This window comes from Cheilinus undulatus, linkage group 8 (assembly GCF_018320785.1).
Source record: "Cheilinus undulatus linkage group 8, ASM1832078v1, whole genome shotgun sequence".
Taxonomy (NCBI): Eukaryota; Metazoa; Chordata; class Actinopteri; order Labriformes; family Labridae; genus Cheilinus; species Cheilinus undulatus.
In genome coordinates this window covers 4,625,133-4,651,996 of record NC_054872.1, presented here as the reverse complement: position 1 = coordinate 4,651,996, position 26,864 = coordinate 4,625,133, and the positions used below count along the sequence as shown (strand labels likewise).

General features: G+C 40.1%; 1 protein-coding gene across 3 annotated transcripts in view; it reads right to left on the bottom strand.

Annotated features, from left to right (window-relative positions):
* Positions 1 to 26,864, bottom strand: part of cdk14 (cyclin-dependent kinase 14) — a 391,958-nt gene that overhangs the window by 200,354 nt on the left and 164,740 nt on the right. For all 3 annotated transcript variants that reach the window (XM_041794334.1, XM_041794335.1, XM_041794336.1), the window contains 2 exons: positions 20,567 to 20,661; positions 11,288 to 11,350 (listed from right to left, as the gene is read on the bottom strand). In XM_041794334.1, coding sequence (XP_041650268.1) covers positions 11,288 to 11,350; positions 20,567 to 20,661 — 158 coding nt within the window. The remainder of the gene's footprint in view (positions 1 to 11,287; positions 11,351 to 20,566; positions 20,662 to 26,864) is intronic.

The window sequence follows — 26,864 nt, the reverse complement described above, 5'->3', positions numbered from 1 at the left end:
TGCTTTCGTTGAATCAGCTGTTCAGTCGTTCTGCACATTTAAAGACATGTGGTTGTTTTCTGTCGTTTTCACAATCGCCGAGTAGGAGGAGTGGCTAAAGGCTTTAATGTTTAGTAATGCAAAAGTACTCTAACGCATTACTTTTAGAAGTAGGTAACGCAGTAACGTAACAAATTACTTTCTCAGTATATAACGCAGTAATCTAACAAGTGAATTTTCAAAAGTAATGCTACCCAACACTGAAAGGCATAATGAGGAAGGTTTCTGACAGACAAATTCATCAGATTAAGAAAGCATATGTTAAATGCCATTACAAAGCAGCAAACAGGTATTTGAAGCTGCTGGTGCCTCTGGAGTCCCACCAACCTCAAGGTGTAGGATCCTCCAGAGGCTTGCAGTCATGCATCTACAAATTACTGAAAAAATCTACAAATATGTGAATAGATCTACAAATTCTTGACAAAAATCTTAAAATCTTTCTATAGTTTAACCAATAGCATCCCTAGTTTGGCATGATATAACAGTTGGTATTTGATTCATAATGTAAAAAAACTCCTAAAAAACTAAAGCTGTGACACAGATCATTTCTGACCGACACTTTTTTGCTGAAATGAGTAAAAGTGGTGAAATCAGTGAGGGGGAGCTAAAATGAAGCGGTGTTAAATGGAGTGAAAAGGGTCCACCATCTGCTAACCGGCATGGACGGAGCCCTCATTTTTTCCACTAAGCATCTGTACAGCGCTCCCCTTAATGGCCTGAACCCAGAGACAGTACCAACCTGCTGTGTGACAGCGGCCACCGAGGACTGTAAAATTCCAGAAATGCCTCAGATTGTCTTTGGCTTATGTTTTAATGAGCAGCTGTGTGGCTCTGCAGGGCCTCTGTGAGTAAATATAGGACCAGTGAAACACCACTACACTACAATAAAACGAGAGCGACAGAGCACTTCTGATGCCACCCAGACGTCTCTGCAGACGCGTTTCCAAGGCTGAGTTTGTCTGCTGCTCGTTGGCATAACGGTCCTCAATGAAGCTACTAAAGCAACATTTGGTTAAAGACTTGGCTCAATGAGGCGATGGAGAGAAATCACTACAGCCGACTGTAAGAGAGGGATCCATCAACGAAGCTAACAAACATTTCAATACATCTTCACTGGGCTATTATTACTCTATGTTATCAGCATATTTACAGCCCAGTGCAGCAGACAGGGTCAAAGGTCAAAGACGTAAACAAACACAATGGTGAAACAAAACAAGAACAAACTTGTTGCTGTTAGATCGCATTTCATTCAAGCTGCATTCAACATATGTCAAAGACAAACTCAGTATACAGAGCTGGAGTTCACTGGGTAAACCTCGCTAAAACAAATGCTGTTTAAAACGATTACAATGGTTATAATGTAAACCAGCCCAGCCCCTCTATATTGTAACAACACAGCTGATAAACAGTCAGATACCACAGTCCTCTGTCACACATCTCTGTCTCTGAGTCGGACTCACAGACCATCAGCATGATTGTGTCGTCCAACTCTGGCACCAGAGTTTGTTTTTGTAACAGGTGAACCTCCCTTTTATGAATTTAAGCTAAGGAACAGAAGTGCAAGGATGATTATGAAGAGAGGAATTTCTAAGTTAACAATGTCGACATTGCTCTGCATACAGAGCAGGAAATGACATCTGTGACCTCCTGCATGTTTCATTACAGGTTAGTTTACAAGGTGTGATGTTTCACCTCAGGCATGTGGACAAACAGCAGACGTCAGAGGGTTTAAATACATTATATTGCCAAAAGTATTCACTCACCCATCCAAATAATTGAAATCAGGTGTTCCAATCACTTCCATGGCCACAGGTGTATAAAATCAAGCACCTAGGCATGCAGACTGTTTCTACAAACATTTGTGAAAGAATGGGTCGCTCTCAGGAGCTCAGTGAATTCCAGCGTGGTACTGTGATAGTCTGGGTTCAGTGGTTGCCAGGAGAACGGTACTTGTCTGACTGCATTGTGCTGAGTGTAAAGTTTGGTGGAGGGGGGATTATGGTGTGGGCTTGTCTTTCAGGAACTGGGCTTGGCCCCTTAGTTCCAGTCAAAGGAACTCTGAATGCTTCAGCATACCAAGAGATTTTGGACAATTCCACGCTCCCAACTTTATGGGAACAGTTTGGGGATGGCCCCTTCCTGTTTCAACATGACTGTGCACCAGAGCACAAAGCAAGGTCCATAAAGACATGGATGAGAGAGTTTGGTGTGGATGAACTTGACTGGCCTGCACAGAGTCCTGACCTCAACCTGATAGAACACCTTTGGGATGAATACCTTGTGGAAAGCCTTCCCAGAAGACTCTTTATGATTTAATCCTTAAAGATCACCCTTGCTGAAACTGAGCCTGCTTGTGGTACCTAAAGTCACTAAAAATAGTGTGTGAGGAGGAGCCAGTCTCCTGTTAGATCACTGCCCAGTTTCAGTCCAGTAACAAACATTTTCTCTTCTATTCAGACTCATTTAAAACCTTTCCTTTAAAAAAAGTCTATAAGTGGGCCGGTGAAGGCTTGCCTTGGACCGGACCATTACACTCCTAAAGGCTTAGACTACCTTTCTTTTGCTTTTTAATGTAAATTCATCATGCTGTAATATTTAAAGTTGTAGTCATAAACTGATATGGCTAAAGTCCCAGCCAGCATGTCCATGTGGGCCCCATATGGGTTATATGCAGGCCACCATATGGGTCCCATGTGGGTTTATCCATGGGTTCCATGTTGGCACCACCTGTGATTGCCCATGTGAACTGCAAGTGTGGATCAGCCCATAGGAGTCTCATATAGGGCCCATCTAGAGATCCACAGGATCTCTAGATGGGACGTCTATGGACGTGCTGGCTGGGGTGTCTTCTTGGCTTTAGTTCAGTAGAGAACATTTGTCAGCTGCTGTCCGTGGCGCCCTGCTCTCTGTATTGACACAATGACACTGATGACTTATGGGCCATCAGTGGCTTCCCTTGTAATTGAATTGTGAGAGCAAGTGTTGGCTGATCTTTGGCTTGTCGACATGGTTTCTGGGTGTCGATTTCCAATTGATCCAGCGAGATGTGACTGAGACGCGGCCCTTCAGCTGACTGCATATAATCTAATAAGAAGAGCACTTCAGCAGCAGCGGGATGAGGTCATACTCACTGTGTTCAATTACTGCAGTCAAGTACAGAGCACGGGGCGAGAACAAGTTAATGGTGCTGCAGAACCTGAGTTTCCAACAGATTTGAGCCTGGATCATCTAGTTTGAACAGAAACTTTTTAAAGTGATGAAACATACATAGACCACCCTTTACACACAGACAGCTCTCTGGTTCATGACCATTAATCACATTAGCGGAGAGCGTCTGAGTGCGTCTCTAGATGTTAATTTGATCTTGCACCAGTGGAGTCACTAATAGCTTTTATGAAGCTGATTAGTAAATAGGAGGATGGCTGAGTGGCTGCACTTCCTCACAGTCAGTCATAAAACACACTAATAAAAGACATCAACTCCCTTTATGGTGCTTATGTTTGGGCCTTAATTGAATCGTAGCTAAACTCTCATGACTGACACTTGATCATATCTCCATCAGCTCTGATCCACGATTTAGAAATTCAAAAAAGTCACTAATTCCTGAACATGAACATACTATACATCTGAAATATAAGTAAGAGGTGCTTTTGGAGTACCCGATTAGACACAACACCTCAATCAGTGCTCTGTCGCTCTTACATACATTTGTTAATTGGATGCCCCAAAGCATCCTCACCTTTAACTGCATACAGGAGGACTTCTGCTGCTAATTGAAAGATGCACTCTAAACATAATAAAACTATAGTGTGACATTTTTTATGATGTTGCCATTATGGCTTGGAAATCATTGTCAGGTTTTGCTACATACTAATTTACATAATGAAGCATGCATAAACAGCTGTAAGGTCTGCAACATGTAGCTGAGAAATATCCTGGTAGGCTGGTGGTCACATTCTCATGTCAACCAAGACTGTATTTGAGAAGAAACTGGTTCCTAAAACTAGTGTTGCAGTTTTTGAGACTGGTCTTGGACCACATTTTGAATGTCTTGGTCTTGACTCAGACATGAGAGCATTCTCACTCGGTCTTGTATCCGTCTTGGACCGGTTGAGACCAGCACTGATCTGCTGTTTTTGACTTCTTTAATGTGATAATAAGGAGAAGCAATAACTAAAACAACAAATAGCTACACCTGCAAAAATCAGACCTCAGTCTATCTTATTTCTAGTCAGAAATACCCCTGAACACTTATTTTAGGCCCCACTGACCTGACAAATCTAGATAAACATCTCATTTTCAGATATCTAAAATAATTCCAGACTTGTCAGTGACTTTTAAATACATACAAGGATTTTTTATTTTACAAGAAAATTTTTTCTTTTTAAGATTTATTTTTGGGCCTTTTCCTGCCTTTATTTGATAGAGGAGAACAGTGGATAGACCCGGAAACAGAGAAGAGAGCGCAGAGAGACATGTGGGAAATGGTGCCACAGGCCAGATTCGAACCCGGGCTGCCTCCGTGCCTTAACCACTCAACTACCGGTGCCCAGTTGAACAAATTTGTTAAGATTTGAAATTTTTCCACATTGTGCTTTGAAAGAGTTGCAGACTCCTTGTTTTTATCTGTCAGATTTATTAAAAAGACTAGAAAACAATCAGAGAGCGCAGACATCTGCCATCAGCCCTATCTCCCAATAGTACAGAATCCTTTAAAAAACTTCCTGGATCCAGAAGGTGATCCGGATCACTCCCAAAATCTAATCAGTTCTTCCTTATGCCATTTCTGACATTTCCTGAAAATGTCATCGAAATCCGTCCATAACTTTTTGAGTTATGTTGCTGACAAACAAACAAATTAACTAACAAACCCTGTCGATCACATAACCTCCTCGGCGGAGGTAAAAACTAAAATTAGAGAGAGAATGCTCTTTAAAATTTGAACCTTGTCATGGGTTTTCAAAATGTATTTTTATGGCAGATAAGGCTCTGCTCAAAAGAAGCTCTCGCTCAAGCATGCTGCTTGACTAACCCGGGGAGTGCATAGCTAGAAACCCCCATATGGATGGAAACATTTATGATAATGTATAATGAAAACAATGAAACTATTTCAGAGACAACTAATCTATAGTAGCATCAATCTGAATATGAGGGTGCAACAAGCTTTAAGCTATAGAGGAGGTGGCTGAGGTGGAGGAGGTGAAGCTGGCTACCAGCTGATCCAAGCTGGGGTATGACTTGAGTGAAGTAAAACTAGGCTTCATCAGTTTTAGATAGAATGAATTAACCATTTTTGCTCATATTGCAAATGTGATGTTATTCGCTTTGTTTAAGGGCATTATCATTTTTATATCACTCATTTTGATTAAGAAAAACGTACATAAAACACGAAAAGGAAGATTTTTATAAACCATTATAAAAAAATGACACTTGAATGTTTGCATAATGTGCATAAAATCTCTGCTGCAAAAAAAAAGATTTTTTGAAAGTGGTATTTTGACACATTTCAAGTTAAAGAAATATTGCAACTTTTGCGATTTGTAAGTTGCAGCAGGCCATATTGCAATTTAATCTAATTTGCATTTAACTGCCCAGCCCTAATTCAAACACACTGTAAGCAACGCCTCTCTAGGTAACCTTTTTTGCACAACTTTGCCCTGTATGGAGCTAAATCCATGCCAAAAGTTTTGTTAATTTGAAAAAAAAAAAGTGAAAAAAATACATTTGAAACCAAAAGCTTATGATTTGATCATGAGTTTAAAAAATAAAAACCCTGAACTGGAACAACAAACAAGTCTAAGTGACTCTTTTTCAAATTTAAATATACTTTTAATTCAGCTCTGTATTTATTTTGATTAAATCATTCATTTTCATTTTTTTCTTTTAAATATATTTTCACATTTAAGGTGTTTTTTCCAGTTGCAGGTTTAATGTTTTCAGATTCAAGTCTTTTTATTTCACACTCAAATCTTCATTTTTGGTTTCAGATTTTTTGATTATCATTATTATTTAATCAAAATAATCACAGCGCTGAATCTAAAGTATATTTAAGTAGGAAAAAAAGTCGCTTATGCTTATTTTTAGTTTAAGTTCAGTGTTTTTATTTATCAAATTCAGGATAGAACCTTAAACTATCAGTTTCAAATGTAATTTTCTAAATTATTATTATGATATTTTTCAAATTAACAACACTTTTGGCATGAATTTAGCTCCATAGCCCTGAGGCAATGAAAAGAAAAAGTGAACTTCTGCAAATGCAAAATAAAAAAAAACTTCATAAAATCTAATAAAAACTCTCTACATCTTTAAACACACACGTCTCCTTTTTATTTACAGCTTTTGTCATTTTAAATATGATTACTGAGGCAAATACTCTCGCCCTCTTCTCACACCATGTGCTCCTGTGCTCATGAGCTTTTCCACGCCTTACATCATTAGAAGCGAGGACAAAAATATTTGTTTCAGAAGTAAACTGTTGCTTTAAACATCTGTATTAGTATCTGCACTGATTTTCACAACTTTTACACCTCCAGTTTTTCATATTTTGACATTTAACTGAAGGAAAAAATAAAGTTGAACCTAGAAATTGTCATAATAACCTTAACTCTTAAAACCTACCATTGTGCAAGTCCACCAGGACATATTCTTGCATGTTTACATACTGTGGTGCAATTTTTGGGAGTATTTTGATTTGCTTAACATCAATATAACCCTTATATCCCAAGTAATAATAATATGTATTGACTTACAGTGCTTAACAAATTTATTAGACCACCTCCCAAAGTAAGGTTTATGCCACAGCTGCCCTAAATTAACAGCATCGGTAATTACCAAAATCATTTTTTATGTTTCTGCAATGGTTAATACACCAATATGTAGAAGCTCTTCAACCCAAATGATATTTTTAATGCTAAAATACAATTATTGTTGTTATTCACGAACTTTCAAATTTACTGATTTACAAAAAAAACTGAAAAAATAGTAAAACACATTATTATTTCTTGATTAATATGTCAAATTATAGTTATTTACTTGCATTCCTGAACAGAAAAATGAGTTTTAGTGGTTGAATGTTATGCTTGATTCATTTCTGACTTCTCAGAGAAGCCCAGTGAGCCAGCTCAAATTTGGGAGACTTCAGTTTGAAATCCCTCATTCCTGTTCAAAATGGTAAAATGTGGAGAGCTGACTGAAAATGAAAGAGTCTGCATTAAAGCACTTCATGATGCTGCTGTGGCATAAACCTTACTTTGGTGGTGGTCTAATAAATTTGTTAAGCACTGTATGTCTTAACTACTACAATAAATTGCTTAAAATTGCAATAAATCTACAAAAAATGAAACTCTTTTTTGTTTTTCCACATATATTTCAAAATGCAGTAATTGCACAGCTGTATCTCTCAAATCTGTAAATGTAAAAAAGTTGCACAATATCCTTTGGAACCACAGGAAATTTATTTGGAGTCTGGAGTACGTAACTTGCTTTTTGAGGTATAGCCAATTTTGTAACCTGTTAAAAAACAAGCCAGATGAGTAGTTGGACTCTTCATATTACACTGTTAACTAGTTTGAAAGTTTCACGCCAGCTGTAAAACCGTTTGGCGCGACCAGGTTCTTGTGAATCCATAACTACATATGTGTGGAAGGTGTGTGTGATGGATGTCTGGTGTGTGTGGGTTGTGTGTCTGAGTGTTTTTGTAAAAACGTAGGGGTGAAACAAGAGCGAGGGCGAGTACGTGTGCAGGCTAAGTTCTTCTGTGTATTCTGCAGAAAAAGCTACAACCCCCGGGAAAATACGCCACTTCCTGTTGTTGAGGGAGGGGAGCCTATCGGGTAGGGGCATGTAAGAATCATGTGACATGTCAGGTCCACAACGTGATGATGTATTTCAGCGAGGAACACTCGTGGTCTCAATTATAAAGATTGTTGTTGTGTGCTCTTTATTGTGTATTTTTACAAACCCATCACTGCAATGAAAAAGTGCTCTGAAACATGGTGAATGTATGAAATGTTAGTGTAGCTCCCCAGATTTTATATGAAAAAAGAAGGATCGATCTATCTTATCTGGTTTCAAATCTACCACCAATCAAAATTGAAATATGCCAATCGTAGCGCCGGTGCTATGCTGGGTTCTATAGGGTTAACTTCATGCTGCTTGTTTTTTGTTATTCCAAATAAATGAAGCATTTTTAGGAACGTACTTGCAGGAATTACTGAATTACTGAGCATTTCTTGTTTGCATGCAATATTTTGTCTTTTTTACTGTGATAATTCAGACCTTTGTGATGTGTTCAAGAGCTCAGACTGTGTTAGTGGTAAAAGTGGGATTTTTTTCTGCAACCTTTCAGTGTTTTCTTTGATGCATATTTCTCTGCCTCGGTGATGCTCTTTAAATTCCAGTGCGTCACACAGTTTTATAAATAAACTTGCCTTATTTGCGTGTCTGAGTCGGTCTGCAGGTGAGATCCATGTAGAGAACATCCCCACAGTGAGCTGCTTTTGCTCATTTTCTCATCCACTTCACTTTGACAATCAGACAATAATTGGCTTCATCAAGCTTACATTACCGTCACCTGCTCTTAAATTAACTCTGTGTTAATTGATATGTGGGCATGTGGGATGTGTTTCCCATTATGTGGTAGAGTAAACACTTCAGGGAGATGTCAGTGCAAGCACAGGTGACTAAAAGCTCCGATGTTTAAGGTCCTTTTTTAAACCATCTCTAAATAATGGAGCCGCCACTTTCACTGTGATGGATTATTCCAACCACTGTGCACACGCTGGATCATTTCAGAGCAGACGTCATTACATGACTGCACGGGAACAAAGCCAAAGCCCTTTCCAGAGATAAGGAACCCCAACTCCAGCGTCTCACCAGTAAGTAACAAAGTCAGCGTGAGCCAAGCAACACCTCTGAATAATCCTAAATTATTCATGTGAGTTTCAGCGGGCTGCTGTCAGCAGGAAAAACACATATTACTTATGTAAATCCCTCGGTGGCAAAAGGTACGAGCTGTTACGTAACAGATGTAGCCTGAACTGTCACTTTCCTGCATGATGGAACCTCCCAACACCCCCATACACACCAACACGGCACGGCCTCATTCACTCCATCAGTGTTTGTTTATACCTGTTTATTAATATTACTAACACCTTCCAACAAACAGGAAAAACACCACAGATGAGTGTTCACTGAAGGCTGTTTACAGCCGTTCAGCTTCCCAGACATTTACACACTGTTGCTAAAAGAGGAGAGGATGCTGCACAATAGTAAACATGGCCCTGTCCCTACTTATTTGAGATGTGTGTCTGCCATCAAACTCCTACTGAGTTAATATTTGTTCATGAAATGGTAAAGCCAGCAGACTACAGACAGAAATGATCCTATGGCTATTTATGTTCTCATATCAAAGGTCACTGCCGCTGATTAGAATAGAGTTGCTCTGATTCTGATACTAGTATCAGAAATACACTATATTGCCAAAAGTATTTGCTCACCAGCTTTGACTAGCATACGAACTTGTGCAGGCCAGTCAAGTTGATCCACACCAAACTCTCTCATCCATGTCTTTATGGACCTTGCTTTGTGCACTGGTGCACAGTCATGTTGGAACAGGAAGGGGCCATCCCCAAACTGTTCCCACAAAGTTGGGAGCATGGAATTGTCCAAAATCTCTTGGTATGCTGAAGCATTCAGAGTTCCTTTGACTGGGACTAAGGGGCCAAGCCCAGCTCCTGAAAGACAAGCCCACACCATAATCCCCCCTCCACCAAACTTTACACTCAGCACAATGCAGTCAGACAAGTACCGTTCTCCTGGCAACCTACAAACCCAGACTCGTCTATCGGCTTGCCAGATGGAGAAGCACGATTCGTCACTCCAGAGAAGGCGTCTCCACTGCTCTAGAGTCCAGTGGCAGCGTGCTTTACACCACTGCATCTGGCACTTTGCATTGCTCTTGGTGATGTATGGCTTGGATGCAGCTGCTCGTTCATGGAAACCCATTCCATGAAGCTCTCTACACACTGTTCTTGAGCTAATCTGAAGGCCACATGAAGTGAGGAGGTCTGTAGCCATTGACTCTGCAGAAAGTTGGCGACCTCTGAGCACTATGAGCCTCAGCATCCGCTGACCCCACTCCATCATTTCACGTGGCCTACCACTTGGTGGCTGAGTTGCTGTCGTTCCCAATCACTTCCACTTTGTTATTATACCACTGACAGTTGACTGTGGAATATTTAGGAGCCAGGAAATTTCACCACTGGACTTGTTGCACAGGTGACATCCTATCACAGCACCCGCTGGAATTCACTGAGCTCCTGAGAGCGACCCATTCTTTCACAAATATTTGTAGAAACGATGTCAAACAGGCTTTTTCCAATTCTTTCTATAGTCCATGGTTATAAACCAGAAATCAATTCTTCTTCACTGCTGGAAAGCACTGCATGCACAAGCTACCATTTTTAGAGCAGCGAAGAAGAAGCAAAGGACCCACTGCAGCAGCAAAGAATGGTGGCAATGTGACAGTTTTTCTCTAAATGTGATCGTTAAAATGCCTTCCAGTCTTGTCCTTTTGTACACGACAAGGAATGATACAGTTTATCAAAAGTTAAATAACTTGTGAACTATAAACTGTTTCCTCTTACTTGATTTTTCTCTTGAATCTAGCTTTGCCTTCCCATTCTCGCTATAGATGCTAGCAAGCCTGGAAATCTTGTAACTTTTCAGGACTTCAATGATTAAATCCACATCAGTAAACCTGATATTGAACACATTCAGAATGGAGAGAGAGCCTGTGATGCAGCCCCCTATATTATTCTTATTTTAATATCTCACAATAAAACTCAATAATCAGCAGGAAAACAACTTTAGGCTCACAGAGATGCTGTGCATTATGACTCTACTTGTTGAGTCATGTTCTGAGTCAAATATAGGTCTAAGATAATTTGCTAGTCTGCACAGTCAGTCTAGAAAGTTCACACTGGTATCAGATCGGTAGTCGGTATCGACCGCTACCCAACACCTTGGTATTGGAACATCTCTAGTTCTGAATCATGCTGGTCTGTTGGATTAAAGTCCTGAATTGTTCTACCATCATCCCCAGCTGCCAAGAAGGCAAAAAGAAAAAGCTCTCTACTTTCAACTGTGTTTGTTTGTGACTGGCTGAAAGCAGCTCCATGGTCTACTAAATGACGACCCCTGCCTTAGAGGAAAAGACATCATCCTAATAAATGAGATCAAACTGTACCTTCACGTTGTCAGGATGGAGACCTCCAGGATGTTTGTCCATGTACTGACACAGGTCTGTGTGCTGTAAAAAAGAAAAAAGATGTTAAAGTGGTGGCATGAGGAGGTGTTAAAGTCCTAAAAAGATGAAAAAAATCTAAAAACAGACTACTGTGATGGTTGGAAGTCATTTTTATCAGGGCTTGGGAAAATAATCTAATTGCAATTTTTTCCCCAGTATTGCGATTTGATGTGCGATTATTCCTTTTGTTCCTCATCTTATGTATTTTCCAACAAACACAAGCAAAAAATTATTGTGTATTTTTACCAACACAGTAGATAAAACAAGAGCTGAACAATTACAACAAAAATCTGATGATTGTGACTCGTATTACAAATTGGATATGAATTGTTATGTTGAAGGGAATGACAATTTTGTTGTCATTCTCATATTTTATAAGAAATTAAGGTACATTTAAAAGTGACACTTGAATGATTGCATGATAGTTTTTGAAGGTTTTTTTTTTTTATTATTATGTCATACATACAATCATATGCCCAGCCCACATGGGCTTATATGACACCAAGAATTCAGAGAAAACCAGGATCAGAGTGAATGGTAGTTTTCTCATCATTATAGAACAGAAAGGAAGATGGAGACAAACTAATAATTAGTTAATTAGTTAAATAAAGTATCTATTCTTCTTTTCCAGGCTTTTGAGACAAAATTAGCAAGCTTAAACACATCAAACTTAAACAGCCATTCCAATTTTTGCTCATCAGTCAACTGCAGAATTTCAGGATTTTGACAAGTCATTTCATGAAACAATACTTCTCTTAAGTCATCATATTTGGTACAATGCAAAATGAAAAGGGTCTCACTTTCTATTTCTCCTGAGCCACACAGCCCACAGAGTCTGTTTTCTCTCGGGATATTTCGACGGATCTCAATATGCATAATATGATATGTAATGCGTAACATCTCAGCTGCAAGAAAAATTAAAGTGGCATTTTGACACAAATTTCAGGTTAAAGAAGTACTGTCATTTCTGGGATTTAAAAATTGCAGGAGGCTGTATTGGGATTTACTCTGATTTTTGATTAATCTACCAGCCCTAATTTGTATAAGATGTAACTGAGTGTGGTCTAAAATTGCACATCTTTAGCAGGAAGTGGAGACATTTTCCTTCTTTGTTATTATTTTATCGTACATTGTTTTTCTATTTCATCTTCATAAAAATCAATCTAATACCCTATCAGCACAGGACTAGTATTACCCAGGGGCCTCTGGCAATTTAAATAATTTTGTTGCGTGGGACATTTGAATTTACCATGTCTGTAATTTTTTGTGTTAAAATTCCAGGTAAAAAAAAATTCTAATCCCATACAAATAGGCGTATCTGTAAATTAGGGTGTTTTTTTTATGGGCTATGCGGCCTTTTCTGCTCCTTTTTTGGTCGAAAAAATAATAGAGGCTTTGTAGGCCATTGTTAGGACAGTTAAGGTCATAAATAGTCTTTCTCTTACAGTTAATATCAGCATATGTGTAAAAATGGCTTTATTTTACTTTCTAATTTAACACACCGCTGCTCTCTGTAGACACAGCTCTTCTGCTCTACAAGTCCCTGATCTTATATCAGCATTATTTAGCCCACATTACATGGATAACACAGTTCATGATTTGAAATGTGTCACTCAACATTCAGAGGTTTAGCTGCAGCAGCTGATCTCTGCAAGGAGGGCTGTTATGGATGCATAGCGGTCCAAAATGAGCAGAATGAAGAATAATATTTACAGCATCAACTGCATAAAAACTGCCAAAAATAACAGAAGAAGTTCAGATTCAATACGAGGTTAACAGTATGAATAGGATGCATGAAGAAAATGTCATCTGCATAACGTTATGTGCAAGATATTGCATTTTTAATGAATTTTCGGAATAAAAATTAACGGTGCATTTTAATTGCTGCAACCAGCAGCATCCTCATGTTTCCCTTCAGAAAAGTCTGTAAATATGAGTGGATTTCAGACTTTGCATCAGTTGCAGTGGTGTTGCCTGTCAGAAACATACATGTGGTGTTCGTTTTCTCTATCACTAACTCATGTGACATGCATGCAGAGTAACACCGCCCTGTCCTCCACCTCAGTGTTTTGTTAGCAGATTGAAGGCGGAGGAGGCAGCGGCTCTGGAGTCACACTGATATTTACAATCTCAACAATCCCCCACAGCGACCCACACCAGCAGAACCTCGTCTGCTGCATTATTCAGACGACTGCTCCACACAGTCATGCCTGTCCGTCTCACTCTCACTGGTAGCAGATTTCATTGTGTTCTCCCTCTGATTCATGAACCCCTCTCCCTATGCATGTCACCCCCTCTCTGTCAATCATCATTAGCTGTGAGAGAAAAAAAATCTCTGAGCTGATGGTTGAAAAAGCTTTCTGTATGTAAAACAGCACAGGCGATCAATCAACATGACACCAACTATCCACCATGTTTGAAAGCTTAGAAATGACAGGACACTCTGGTTTTGTGTTTGACAGGCTGGGATTGTTCTAGCAATTTCTGAGGAGAGGAGGGCTCCATGTTTACTAAACCAAACATCTACAGTGGAAAGTTTCTGTTATATCTAACAGAGTCTGTATGATGCCACGTGAAGCATGTGCTGACACCATTTATGGACTGAAATATGTTAAAGAAGGCCTGGATTTAAAATAGAGCTCAGGGATGGACACTGGTTTCACAGTTTTCTTACAGTTGTTAATTTATAGTGAGAACTGAGAGATTTAATGCGACAATATTGTCTAAACATAATGAAAATCTTTGGTATATTTTCCAACACCTAGCTGTACTGTGGTACTATCACCAGGTGGTGGCAGTAGTACATCTCAGAGCTGTTTGTTGACTTCGGTTAGATAACAGAAGAAGCAGTAATGCAGCTGAAGTTTTACAAACAGGTAGGCCTCTAAGTCCAGCAGGGCTCTGTGCCAGTTCTGGTTCCTAAACCTAATTTTGAACTGAAAAAATCAGGGTCAGACCTGAAGAGTTGGTTCTCAACTGGAACCAAAAAATTTCTGGTTCTTCCTTGTGAACCATGACCCCATCAGTGGGCGTGTCCTTGATTGAGAAGACAATTGAAAAATGTACAAGAAGTTGTCTGCTGAGAAGACAAAATGTTTGATTGTAATTTGAGCATCGACAGAATTCCAGGTGAAGCTGGAGAGTAGAACAAGGAAGAGGAAGTTATATTCCAGACTCATGGAAGAGATGGTGAAGGCTGGGTTCACCTGAACACCAGACCAAATAAATGATTAACTCAAGAAACTGGAGAAGGAATACCGGGACAGCAGGAAAGACTGGGGCAAAAGTGGAGCTGATACATGTCCATCATGTCCTCTCACTTTGGTTCATCTTCAACTGGTGTGAACGCGGGCTGGTTCACCAGAAAGCATCAAGGTTCTGAGACTCCAGAGCAGAGCCACAACCAGAACCAGGACAAAAACCGTGTCCATCTGAAATCAATAATAGTGTTTTCAGAGGGACACAGCTCTGGTTCTGTTCTGGATTCTCCGAACCTTGATGCTTTCTTGTAAACCAGCCAGTGTTCACACCAGTTCAAGATGAACCATAGTGGGTAGACATGGTGGGTAGACATGATGGACATGTATCACCACATCCACAAGTCTTTTCTGGCTTTCCCAGTATTCCTTCCTCAGTTTCTTGAGTTAATAAGTTATTCGGTCTGATGCTCAGGTGAGCCAGTTGAGATGGTTCGGGCGTCTGACCAGGATGCCTCCTGGCCCTTCCGGGCATGTCTGACTGGGAGGAGACCTCTGGGACGACCCAGAACTAGCTGGAGGGATTACGTATCCTGTCTGGTCTGGGAATGCCTCAGGATCCCCCAGCAGAGGTTGGAAAGTGTCGCTGGGGAAAGGGACATCTGGGTGGACTTGCTTTGCCTGTTATCCCTGAGGCCTGGCTCTAGATAAGCGGCTGAAGATGGATGGATGGATGTGTGTTCAGGTTCAGGCCCTGAACCAGCTGGAGCATGGAGCCCTGCCAGTCTGAAAGGCCGAGAGCAGTGATACTCAACGTGTGGCCTGTTTGAGATTATTTGTGGCTCTTTTATGTCTTAATTTTAAATATTATCCCCCCAGAAAACTTTAAAAAAGGGAAACTTTTTGGCCTTTTTCACCATTTTTTGCCACTCTTCATCCATTTAAGCTACCTTTTGCCATTAAATACTACTTTTCTGCTACTTTCTTTGCCCATTTTTGCCACTTTTATCCCATTTTTGCCCATTTGGGCTACCTTTTGCCTTTGACTACCACTTTTTTGCCCATTTTTTGCCCATTTTTTCCCACTTTTTTCAAATTTTTGCTATTTTTATCCAATTTTTCTTTTTTTTTTGCCAATTTCAGCTACCTTCAACCATTAAATACCTCTCTTTTCCCAACCTTTTTTCCCCATTTTTGACTCTTGTGCAACTTTTTACCAATTTCTTTTACTTTTTCCCATTTTTGCCCTTTTTTAAAGTTTTTTTCTCACCATTTTCAACCACTTCATTTACCTTTTGTCATTGATTACCACTTTGTTTTTCCTAGTTTTTGCCCAAATTTTCCACTTTTTTGCCACTTTTATCTGACTCTTTTTTGCAACTTTTTACTGATTTCTTTTACTTTTTTCCATTTTTGCCCGTTTTCACCATTTCTTTTTTTTACCAATTCTCACCCATTTAAGCTACCTTTTGCCATTAAATACCACTTGTTTCCTATTTTTTGGCCATTTTAGTCACTTTTCATTCTTTTATTTGCCAAATTTTTGCCACTTTTGGACCATTTTTTTGCTACCTGCAACCCTTTTTTTTGTCATGCCTCACCCATTTTTTCTATTTTCTGACCCTTTTCCTCCCCATTTTCACCCATTTGTGTTGCTTTTTGACCATTTTAGCCACCTTTAACTTACTGTTATTGCTACTTGAAGCTGTTTTTGCCACTTTTCACCACTTAGATTGTGGCTCTTGCAAAGGTATTTTTCAACAGTTTGGCTCTTTGGTTTAGAGGGTTGAGTAACACTGGCCTAGATGCTAACAGACAAACACCTGCTTCACTGAATTTTGGATGACTTACTTTACTAAACATGAATTCATGTATTTTTCTTTTTAAATTTATTTGTGTGTAAAGCACTTTGTGCGACGTGTTTTGTATGAAAAGTGTGATACAAATAATCAATACTTTTTCACACAGACACACACACACACACACACACACACACTCACTGCACTAAGGAGCTCCATTAGTGACAGGATGATCCACCCAAAGTGTGTGGATCAGGTCTTTCCTTCCTGCAGCTGTTAGACTCCACAACAGAAACTGCTCAAAATAATCCGTGCAATAACTAATTTATGTGTATAATCTGTACACGTTTGTAGATTTATTTGTGTACATGTGTATATAGCTGTACATATTAATATCTCCATCACACCCAATCTGTAATATACCCAACCTGTACATAACTGTAAATACTATTTATAATTTGTAAGTTAAAGTTTTTACATTCCATACTTTTGGATTATTAGTGCTCTTGCAACACTACTTTTATTTGTACTCTATTTCTATCGTGTGTGTTCTATTGTATTTTCTATTGTTTCTGTCACCAATGGCCTGCTTTGACTAAGATCCTTTCTGCTGCTGTAAATTGGAATTTCCCCTTGTGGGACTAATAAAGGAATATCTTATCTTATCTTATCTACTTGTTGTCTCATGTCCTATTGTTTTCACTGAGAGCGTCCCAGTGACAGAATCAATATACTGTTTAAGTTCAAATGACCTAAACTTAATTTGGTATAACATCAAATCTACAAAACTGTTAATGGCAATTTCCATTTGTGTGCTGGCATTGAGCCAGCAAACATCCGTACACGACCTTTAAAGAGTTACCTTCCCTGAAAAGCACATCCCTAGCATAAATTTCCATCAGCTCAAACCTGGCCTAGGTGTTCTGAGCTTCTACCTTGAAGCTGAAATGGATAAAGACATAAAGAAAGTCAGAAACAGCGGTAGCATCGAACTACAAACTGATGTACTGTAATGTTTTTTTAATTGTTGCAAGTGACTTCTAAGAAGAGCATTTCTCCTGGAGATGCACATCCCTAATCTTGATCTCACAGTTAAATACATAAGGTAAATAAACCAGGTTGGAATACAAATGAAAGGAAGTGATTTCTCGTGTCAAAGGCTGTGTTTAAAATATCACAAACTTATTTCTGAGAAACTGACATTCGTGTTTAAATTCCTGTTGAAGCCAGTTTCCTCTCAGTCCTTATTAGAGCTGACCGTTCCAGCTCCACTCGTCTCATAACGTCTCAAACCTGAACTTCTGACATGTGTAACATCGGCCAAAGGGGGGCACTGCACTGTTTTCACTCTCATTAAATGCTGAAGCGACGGAGAGCTGAGTCAGCGGCCCGGTTCAGAGATTTCGCCTCGCTCAGCAATCCAGAGATGAAACATCGAGCTGAATATCAATGAGACCGACAGAAGGGTTAACTGAGGATCTGGACCCTTCAAAACACTTTGGTTTCAACAGATGAGAGCTGAGATTTTCTAGCTTTTATATAGCATTAAAAAACATTTTATTTAACAAATAATGACAATAGAAACTGTCCTGAAATAATCCATTATTACTTATTTATTTATTCTAATAACAGTGACTCGTTTGGAGAGAATTTAGTCCATTAAGACTGTTCACATTAGTGGCTCTTTAAAGGCTGTAAGGTTAGAAAAAGGTTTAACTAAATTGAATTTATACAGATTTATACGGCTAACTTTATGTTTATTTTGTGGAACATTTTAGCCAAGTTAATGTTCAAATCACTGCAGAACAGTAATAACAAAGGACACATACAGTGTGATGGCATCCATATTTTTATGTGTTTTCCATTATCTTCAGTTGTTTTTGTTTCCCTCTGGTGTCTCACTGAAGATGGGGCACTAAAGCAGAGCCTCTTCAGTTTTAAGAAGAGTCTAGGAGGGATTTTAGTCTACATTTCTGCCACTGTTATCCCTGCTATTTCATTGACTGTGTAAGATCCCCTCTGCCCCATCAGTTCAGGCTAATACAGCATGCTACATCCACGTCAGAACTGATGCACTATCCTAATCCAGTGGAGGTATGGCAGCCAGAAGTATCGTACAGGTATGATGATTATACACACTTATTAATTTAGTTTATGTTGTATTTTTCCCCTAGGATGTTTAAGACATGACCAGTCTTCCACTGTCTGTAGATGCTTTTTACTGCTGTTGTCAGATGTTTGGGTATAAATATCAAAGCCAGAGAGAGGCGGAGCTGTTAAGGTCAGACTTTTCAGTTCTCTGGGACATCTAGCATGCAATTGGAGCAGGTGGCGCCACTTTCAATCCACATGATTTTTATATGTTAAAAAAGCAGTTAAAGGGATACTTCAACATTTTGGCAAATTCGCCCATTGCCATAATTCCTATAGTCTTACTAATAGGTTCATTACCTTTAGTTGTTGGTGCAAGCTATTTTTAGATCAAGTTAGGAGCTGCTCAGCTAACGCTGTGGTGTCTTATGATATTCTGGCTTTCCCTCATCAAACTTATCAAATACACAATCCAACAACACCAAACGCTCTCATGGACAAGTTGTGACCTGCACATTCACCTCTTTAAGGCAGGGGTTCTGAATTTGGGTCTAACCCGAGGGCCTAACAGGGTCAAGATTTAACCATGGACTGTCAACCTAAATGAGTTTAAGATTATAAGGTCAACATGATAAGTTAAAACTCAAAATCTGAGACGAAAAGTCAAACTTATAAGTTTTAAAGGTAAAAACATGACATTTAAAGTCAAAATAATGTTTTTAAAAGGCAAAATATGAGATAGAAAACTGAAACCATGATTTTTAACAGTCAAAATATGAGATAAAAGTGAAAGTTAGGAGTTGAAATGGTCAGCAAAACTGAGATAAAATTCAAAATCAGGAAATTTAACAATCAAAATATGAGATATACATCAAAATCATTAGTTTAAAGTGTAAAAATATGATATTAAATTTTAAATCATGAGTTTTAAAAGTTAAAATATGAAAGAAATTTAAAAATCACGAGTTTAAAAAGTTAGAAAAGAGATAAAAGTCAAAGTTAAGAGTTGAAGAAGGTCAAAATATGAGATAAAGACAAAATCATGACTTTAAAAGGTCAAAATAGGTTTTAAAAATGTAAAATTATGGGTGTTTCAGTGGGTAAACCAGGTAAACCCAATGAAGAAACTGGAGCACACAAATCACTTGAAGACGTTTAATCAGGTGCAGAGGACTAACGTTTCGACGCGCACTGCATCTTCATCAAAAAAAAACCTGATTAAATGTCCACAAGTGATTCGTGTGCTCCAGTTTCTTCATTGGGTTTACCTGGTTTACCCACTGAAACACCTCTGATTGTTGCTGGTCCTTTTGTGAGCACCGACCTCCATGAGTGGAGGGGTTGAAGCGCAAGAGACTCTCTCACCATGTAAAATTATGGATTTAAAAGGTAAAAATATGAGATAAAAATTAAAAACCATAACTTTTAGTGTGAGATGCAAAATTGAAAATATAGAGAAAACAGAACTCCTCCTCCAATTCTGACTTTTTATCAAATCATTTTTACTGTTTACTTTTTCTAATATTTATGACTCAGTGAGGATGTTATAAATTATCAAGGATAAGTTTACGTTGTTATACTGGGGGAAATCTGCAGACCTCAGACTGGTGGGCCAGTTGTAACAAAAATATGATATGATCTGGTGGGCCGGCTATAACTGCACTAAGGGCCGGATTTGGCCCCCGAGCCTTGAGTTTGACACCCCTGCTTCAAGGCATGTATGGCTTGTATGTCTGCTGTGTTTACAGTGCTGCAGAGGACCATTGTGGAAACACTAAAACAGCGATCGTCCAGTAAAATGGCCGTCTGGCTTCTTGTTCTGGGCGCAGACAGAGCAGCCTCTGGTGCCTCTGGCTGCCTTTCTATGGCACCAAAGAGTGGAAAAAGCTCTGGCTGCATTTATGTGCCCTATAAACCAGAGCATGCCAATCAAAATATCCACAGCTCATGTTGCTGTGGGCCGAGTATTAAAAACCGAAACCCTGTCAGCGAGGAGCCTCTGAGGTCAAATCAATCAGAGTAAACACACATGGTGGAGCGATGACTTCTGTGACCTTTAAAGCTGTGGCTTCTCTTCCTTTTGAACACCAAAAACGGATCTCAAAGATAATTTCAGACCTCTGCACACTCACCACATATTCAAAGACCAGCGTGAGGGTTTCCTTGGTGTGGATGATGTCATGGAGCAGCACAATGTTGGCGTGCTTTAGGCCTTTCAGAAGAGACGCTGCAGAGACAGATCAGACAGAGTTAATGGAAAGCACACACTCAAATACCAGTGGAGTTTCTGTGATCTATGCCTTCATTAGCAGCATCATTAGGATGCAGCACAGCCCTGCTGTTAGCCTCACCACATACATACAAGGGATTAAGGAAAGATTACAACAGAAGAAGAAAACACTGGCTGGATTTACTGCATAAGCTCTCACGCTCATTAATCAACACATTTATGATGTAATGGACATGCTTAATAAGCGTATTGCTGTGCTCATGTGTTTGGGAGATCAACAAATTGCCCATTATGTTAGCAATCACATATTCTGGGACTGACTCGCTAAGACTTTCACAAGCTTTTCCCCTCGTTTGAGGCAGACCTTGAGTTCAGTGTGAGAGGATGGTGGAAAAAATAAAAAGAGGTTTAAGAAAACTCAACTCTTTGTGTGATCAGTAATTAGCATGGCCTAGTTCTGCGTGGGAAAACCTGGAGCCAAAATCAAGTTACACAAGTTATGAAAACTGGAAATAAAAGCAGTTTTATCAGTCGAAGATCCCATGAAGTTCTCAAAGAAAGACTCCTACATTTGACTATTTTTGTCATATTTCTCCTGAATGGATGAAAGTTGCAGCCTCTCGTGATAATCAGTAAAAAGCAATACTAAAAACAGTTTGATGAAGTATTGATTATGTCTGTTTCATGGTAATCCACGGCAGAAGAAGTCGCCCACAACTGTCTGACACAGAGCTTTGCACTGCAAGGTAAAGCAAAAGCAAAGTAAAGGAGAAAAACAGCAGGATTATGACAAATACACAGTTTATTTTAAGAATATATGCAGAGCAAGCTGAGCCGGGAAACAAAGCCTTAAATTTACTGGTCAATCTTTGCTCCAACCCTCAGAGAAGAGCTTAACAAGATCACAGGTGCATGCAGCCAAAGGGAGTTCCCTCCAGAGCCAGCCTTAGAGAAAGGGTGAAGGTGAGCTCAGACATCTGGAGGGAACTTAGAGAAGAGCTGCTGCTCCTTCACATTAAACACGGGCATCTGGTAGGATGTCTTTGGAGGTTTCTGGGTATGTCTGAATGGGAGGAGACCTTGGAGTAGACCCAGAGCACTCTTAAGGAATTACATATCCCATCCATATATTAAGGGGCTGCACTGAGGTGCAGAGGTTAGCGCTGTTACCTCACAGCAAGAAGGTTCCTGGTTCACTTTTGAGTCAGGGCCTTTTTGTGTGAGTTTGCATGTTCTTCTCGTGTATACATGGGTTCTCTCCGGGTCCTCTGGCTTCCTCCCACCACCAAAGACATGCTCGTTAGGTTAACTGGTGACTCTATTGGCTAGCGTGAGTGTGCCTGGTTGTCTGTCTCTATATGTCAACCATACGATTGGCGACCAGTCCAGGGGGTACCCGACCTCTCCCCCAATACCAGCTGGAATAGGCTCCAGCCCCCAAAAGACACTCAACAGGATAAGTGGTATAGAAGATGGATGGATGGATGGATGGATGGATGAATGGATGGATGGATGGATGGATGGATGGATGGACGGATGAATGGATGGATGGATGGATGGATGGATGGATGGATGGATGGATGGATGGACGGATGAATGGATGGATGGATGGATGGATGGATGGATGGATGGATGGATGGATGGATGGACGGATGAATGGATGGATGGATGGATGGATGGATGAATGGACAGATGGATGGATGGATGGATGAATGGATGGATGGACAGACGGACGGATGGACGGATGGATGGATGGATGGATGGATGGATGGATGGATGGATGGATGAATGGATGGATGGACAGACGGACGGATGGATGGACAGACGGACGGATGGATGAATGGATGAATGGATGGATGGATGGATGGATGGACAGATGGAAGGATGAATGGGTCTATACATTAAGGAGGTTTGGAAAATTACTTCAGTTCATTCTTCCATCATTCAATATGGAGTTTGACCTTTAAATATTCTATGAATTAGATAAAAATAGTAACTGCTAATAATGATAACCAAGATTTATCACATTACATTATTTATGACGTTTTTCCATTTATATCTTGATTACCATGTTATTGTTAGCAATAACCACACTTAACTGTGCGGTAAATAATAAAAAATGGTAAAAGTGTTTATTTGTGTCACTTTTTAACCACTTCTCCCACCAACTGTTGCCACTTTTACTCAATTTCTGCCACTTTTTGCCAATTTTGCCCTTTTTTTGTATTTTTTTCCAAAATGTATTAATTTTTGCTACTTTGAACCCATTTCCGCTACTTGTAAATCCTATTTCACCAGCATTTCTGCCAAAGTTTGCGATTTTAATTCTGTTTAAGGAAACGGTATTCGTGAGATGGCTACATACTGTGGCACAAATTACTTAAAAAATATATCTATTGCTTAGATATGTGTGGTTATTTTTCAGGTAAAAAAAAATAAAAATGAAAAAAATATAGATATCACAGATTAACTTTAAAATGGACAATGATTTTGCTGGCTGTTCTTGAACGTGCATGGCTGTGTTCAACCCAAGCAGCAACCTCCGGTCCTCAAAAGTGAAGCCAATGTGGAAGTGCAAAAAACTGCAATACAGCGAGTGTCTACTTAAGGCTTGCTGCAGGAACACCGGAAGTCCTGTCTGGACATCTGTTAAACAGCTGGGTTTTTTACACTAGAAATAAACTGGTTTACAGTCCGGTTCAAAAAAACAAATGTGTCTCAGTAGCTAGTATCTTCATGTGCTCTCACTGTAGAGGGGGTGAATTTTTTTGTACCACAATGATTTAGATTATATTTAGGAAAAACCTCACTGCTGACTGATTGGTGTGTCTCATTTGATTGACAGATAGCTTGACCGGCAGAAGCTCATTTTTTTCAACCAGAATGCTAGCTAGCTAGCTGACAGGAAGTCGAGCTTAGTGGGTGGGCCGTTAGGCTGATCCAAAGTTCAGTTGAAACAGTGATTTCAATATGGAAGCCTCCACAGATTGGCTTCAAGAGCTGTTTGAGTCCACCTATGGTAAGCAGACGGCTGATGTCACACAGGGTTTGTCCAATTCTTTCTACAGTCTAAGCTTTAACCACCTTCAGGTACAGTAGGAGTCCCCGGTCTCTGGATCTCTATATTTTGGGGGTTGCAGGCTGAAAATTTTGAGAACCCCTGGTCCAAAAAAAAAAAAAAAAAATCAAATCGTCAAAAATATTCACAACCTTACCGATATTTGATCAAGTTTTCAAGTTTATTTTTAATGAATTGTCCCTGTGCTGCTGATTTTATTTAGTTCTTTTTACATCCACCTTGTTTGAATGATCTGAAATATTAAATCTCTAGTTTCTGTAGATGTCCAGAAAACTACCATAATAATACTGATAACTGATATCTGAAGCCATTAAAATCAGGATACGAAATGTCAATATCTTTACATCTCTACTATGAATAAAACATTTATACGTATAACAAAATCAAATTATCTACCAAGGATTCTACATTTTTCTTATAAATAGTCCAGTTTTGACTGACATGAACTTGAAAGGATGCAAAGCATTATCTTTGGAGCTGGGCGACATTTCAAGTGTTCGCCAAAAATTATGAAACCAGGAAGTTTTAGGATGCTTTCACACTAGGGGCCCGGTCCTGGATCCGAGTGCACTTGAGTCCAAAGTCCGGTTAGTTTTGGTAGTGTGAATGCAAACAAGCTGTTCCCGGGCACCGGGCCCGGGCCCGGGCCCACTTGGGGAGTTGGTCTCGGGTGTGATTCAAGTGGACTCTGGCACGGTTCGGATTAGATGTGAATGCAACCGCACTCAGATACGGGACAGAGCGTCGTATCAGCTTTATGACGTCATCATAAAAACTAAATTTCTTTCCACAGCGCGGCAGTTTGTTCACATTTTTTACTCAATAAAGGGCAGAAACCATCAGAATCCAGCCAATAAATGGTCTGTTGTGGCTCACCTTACAGATTAACACAATTTGGAGTCAGCGAGGTGCAAAGGCAATAAAAGTCTCCTGTCACCACAAAAACCGCTGTATCTGCGCAGCGTGAGCCCATTTAATCCTCTGAGCTGTAGTAGATGTGCAGATATGAAGAGCAAAGTTGCTGGCATCTTGAAAGTGATTTTAATCATCCATGGCTGCAGGATGGACTTTTTGCCAGATCAAAACAAAAATAATCTTTGCTCAGGTCATGACCCCAGTGGTTGCCATGGTAGCTTCTTCTTATTTTCTCCTCCTTTGCGGGGTTGTAAACCAGCTACGTGCATACCGCCACCTGCTGTTTCAGAACGAGTAAATACCCAAGTGCGCCCTGGCACAGTTCGATGTCGCTAGTGTGAAAACAAGCCGGAGAGGGGGATCGCGCCGTAGCACGGTTCAAAACAACTGGGCCTAATGTGACAGCGCCCTAAGCTTAACTTTGTTCATAGGGGTGTTTACCATTAGGTTTTACCACGGTCTGGGGCCTCCTGTTCTGAAGGGCCTGAGGATGTAGTCAATATTAGAATCACATATAAGATAATGATTAATCAATAATTAATATATATATTTGAATGTAAAATGGGGGGGGGGGGGGGGCTCATGTTGCCCCTTGCCCAGGGCCTCTGAATTACTAAAACCACCCCTGTTGAAGGATCAATGTCACAAAACCAAACTCATACATGTATGATATCCCTAAATATGAATATTTTTAATTTTCTGATGATAATTTGATGGTTTAGGCCTTGCAGGATTCTGTTTTGGAGGTTAATGGAGCCCTAGCACCGACACAAACCTTCCGCTGAAGAAACATTTACCGGCAAACAAGCAGCTGACAGAGAAACTGGTCTGGCGACAGTGAAGCGATTTCATTTGGGAGCCATTTCATTAGAGCAGACTGTGAGAGCCGCATAATAATTTCAGTTTTTATTATGAGACATAAATGAGTTTTTCAGACAGTTGCCAATTTGATTAATTTAGCAAACAAAAAGTTCCTTTCTTTCCAAGGGCACAGAGGAGCTGTGATAGGCAGATCCTCAGAGGAGCCTCATGAATACATTCATCGTGTTCGAGTACCTAAAGGTTGTTAAAAATCAGACGAGGCAGGACTCCTCTCTGAGCGAGCGTGAGGTTAGAGCTACAGATACCTCAAAGATCCTGTCAGCGTTTGAAGATCCATCTCCCCTCTCTGACACACACACACGCCCGCCCTTACTGTAGTATGGGCATGAGTGGGTGTGGGTTTAATAAGCACAGATACACTCTGGTTATATGACTTTATTCAGCAGCTGCTGGTGATGCTGCTCACGTATCAGCGCTGGGAGCTTCCTGCTCAGTAAATGCTGAATTAGTTCAATTTCAAAGTGAGTTTCTGATTCACTCACATGGAGCGATATGACCACATGTGAGTGTCTATCTCATTTTATCAGGCCTGGATCATACGCAGATCAGACAGAATCATTTTCTAATCTAAATTCAAATGACCTCTGTGTGTGTGTTTCATTAAACCAAAACACAACCAGGACTTCAACTATGATGCTGTTGTTTTTAATATAAAAGGATGTCAGATGTAGGACTAAAGGCTCAACTGTTCATCCTTTCCCATTCTTCTCTTTATCCAGGGTTGGATCGTGGTGGCAGCAGGCTGAGCAAGTCCATCCACTCTCTCTCCCTAGTAACATTTTCCAGTTCTTCCTAGAGGATTCCAAGGCGTTCCCAGGCCACATGAGATATATCATCCCTGCAGCAAGTTCTGGCTCTACCCTGGGGTCTCCTTCCAGTTTGATGTGCCTGGAAGACCTCACCGGGAAGCCACCAGAGGGGCTCCTGATCAGATCCCCAAACCACTCATTTCAAGGCGAAGGAACAGTGGCTCTATTTCCAGATTCCTCCGGATGTCCGAGTTCCTCACCTTATCTCCAAAGCTGAGCCCAGACACCCTCCTGAGGTATCTCATTTCGACCGCTTGTACCCGCAACCTCATTCTTTTGGTCATTACCCAAAGCTTATGACCATAGGTGAGAGCTGGGAGGTAGACTGACCTGTAAATTGAAAGCTTTGCCAGCTCCTTCAGTTCCTTCTTCACCACAATGGTCCAGAACAATGCCTTCAACACTGCTGATGTTGCATCAATCCATCTGTCAATCTCACGCTCCATTTTACCCTCACTCCTAACAAGACGACAAGATACTTTAACTCCTTCACTTGGGGCGGAGACTCACTCCCC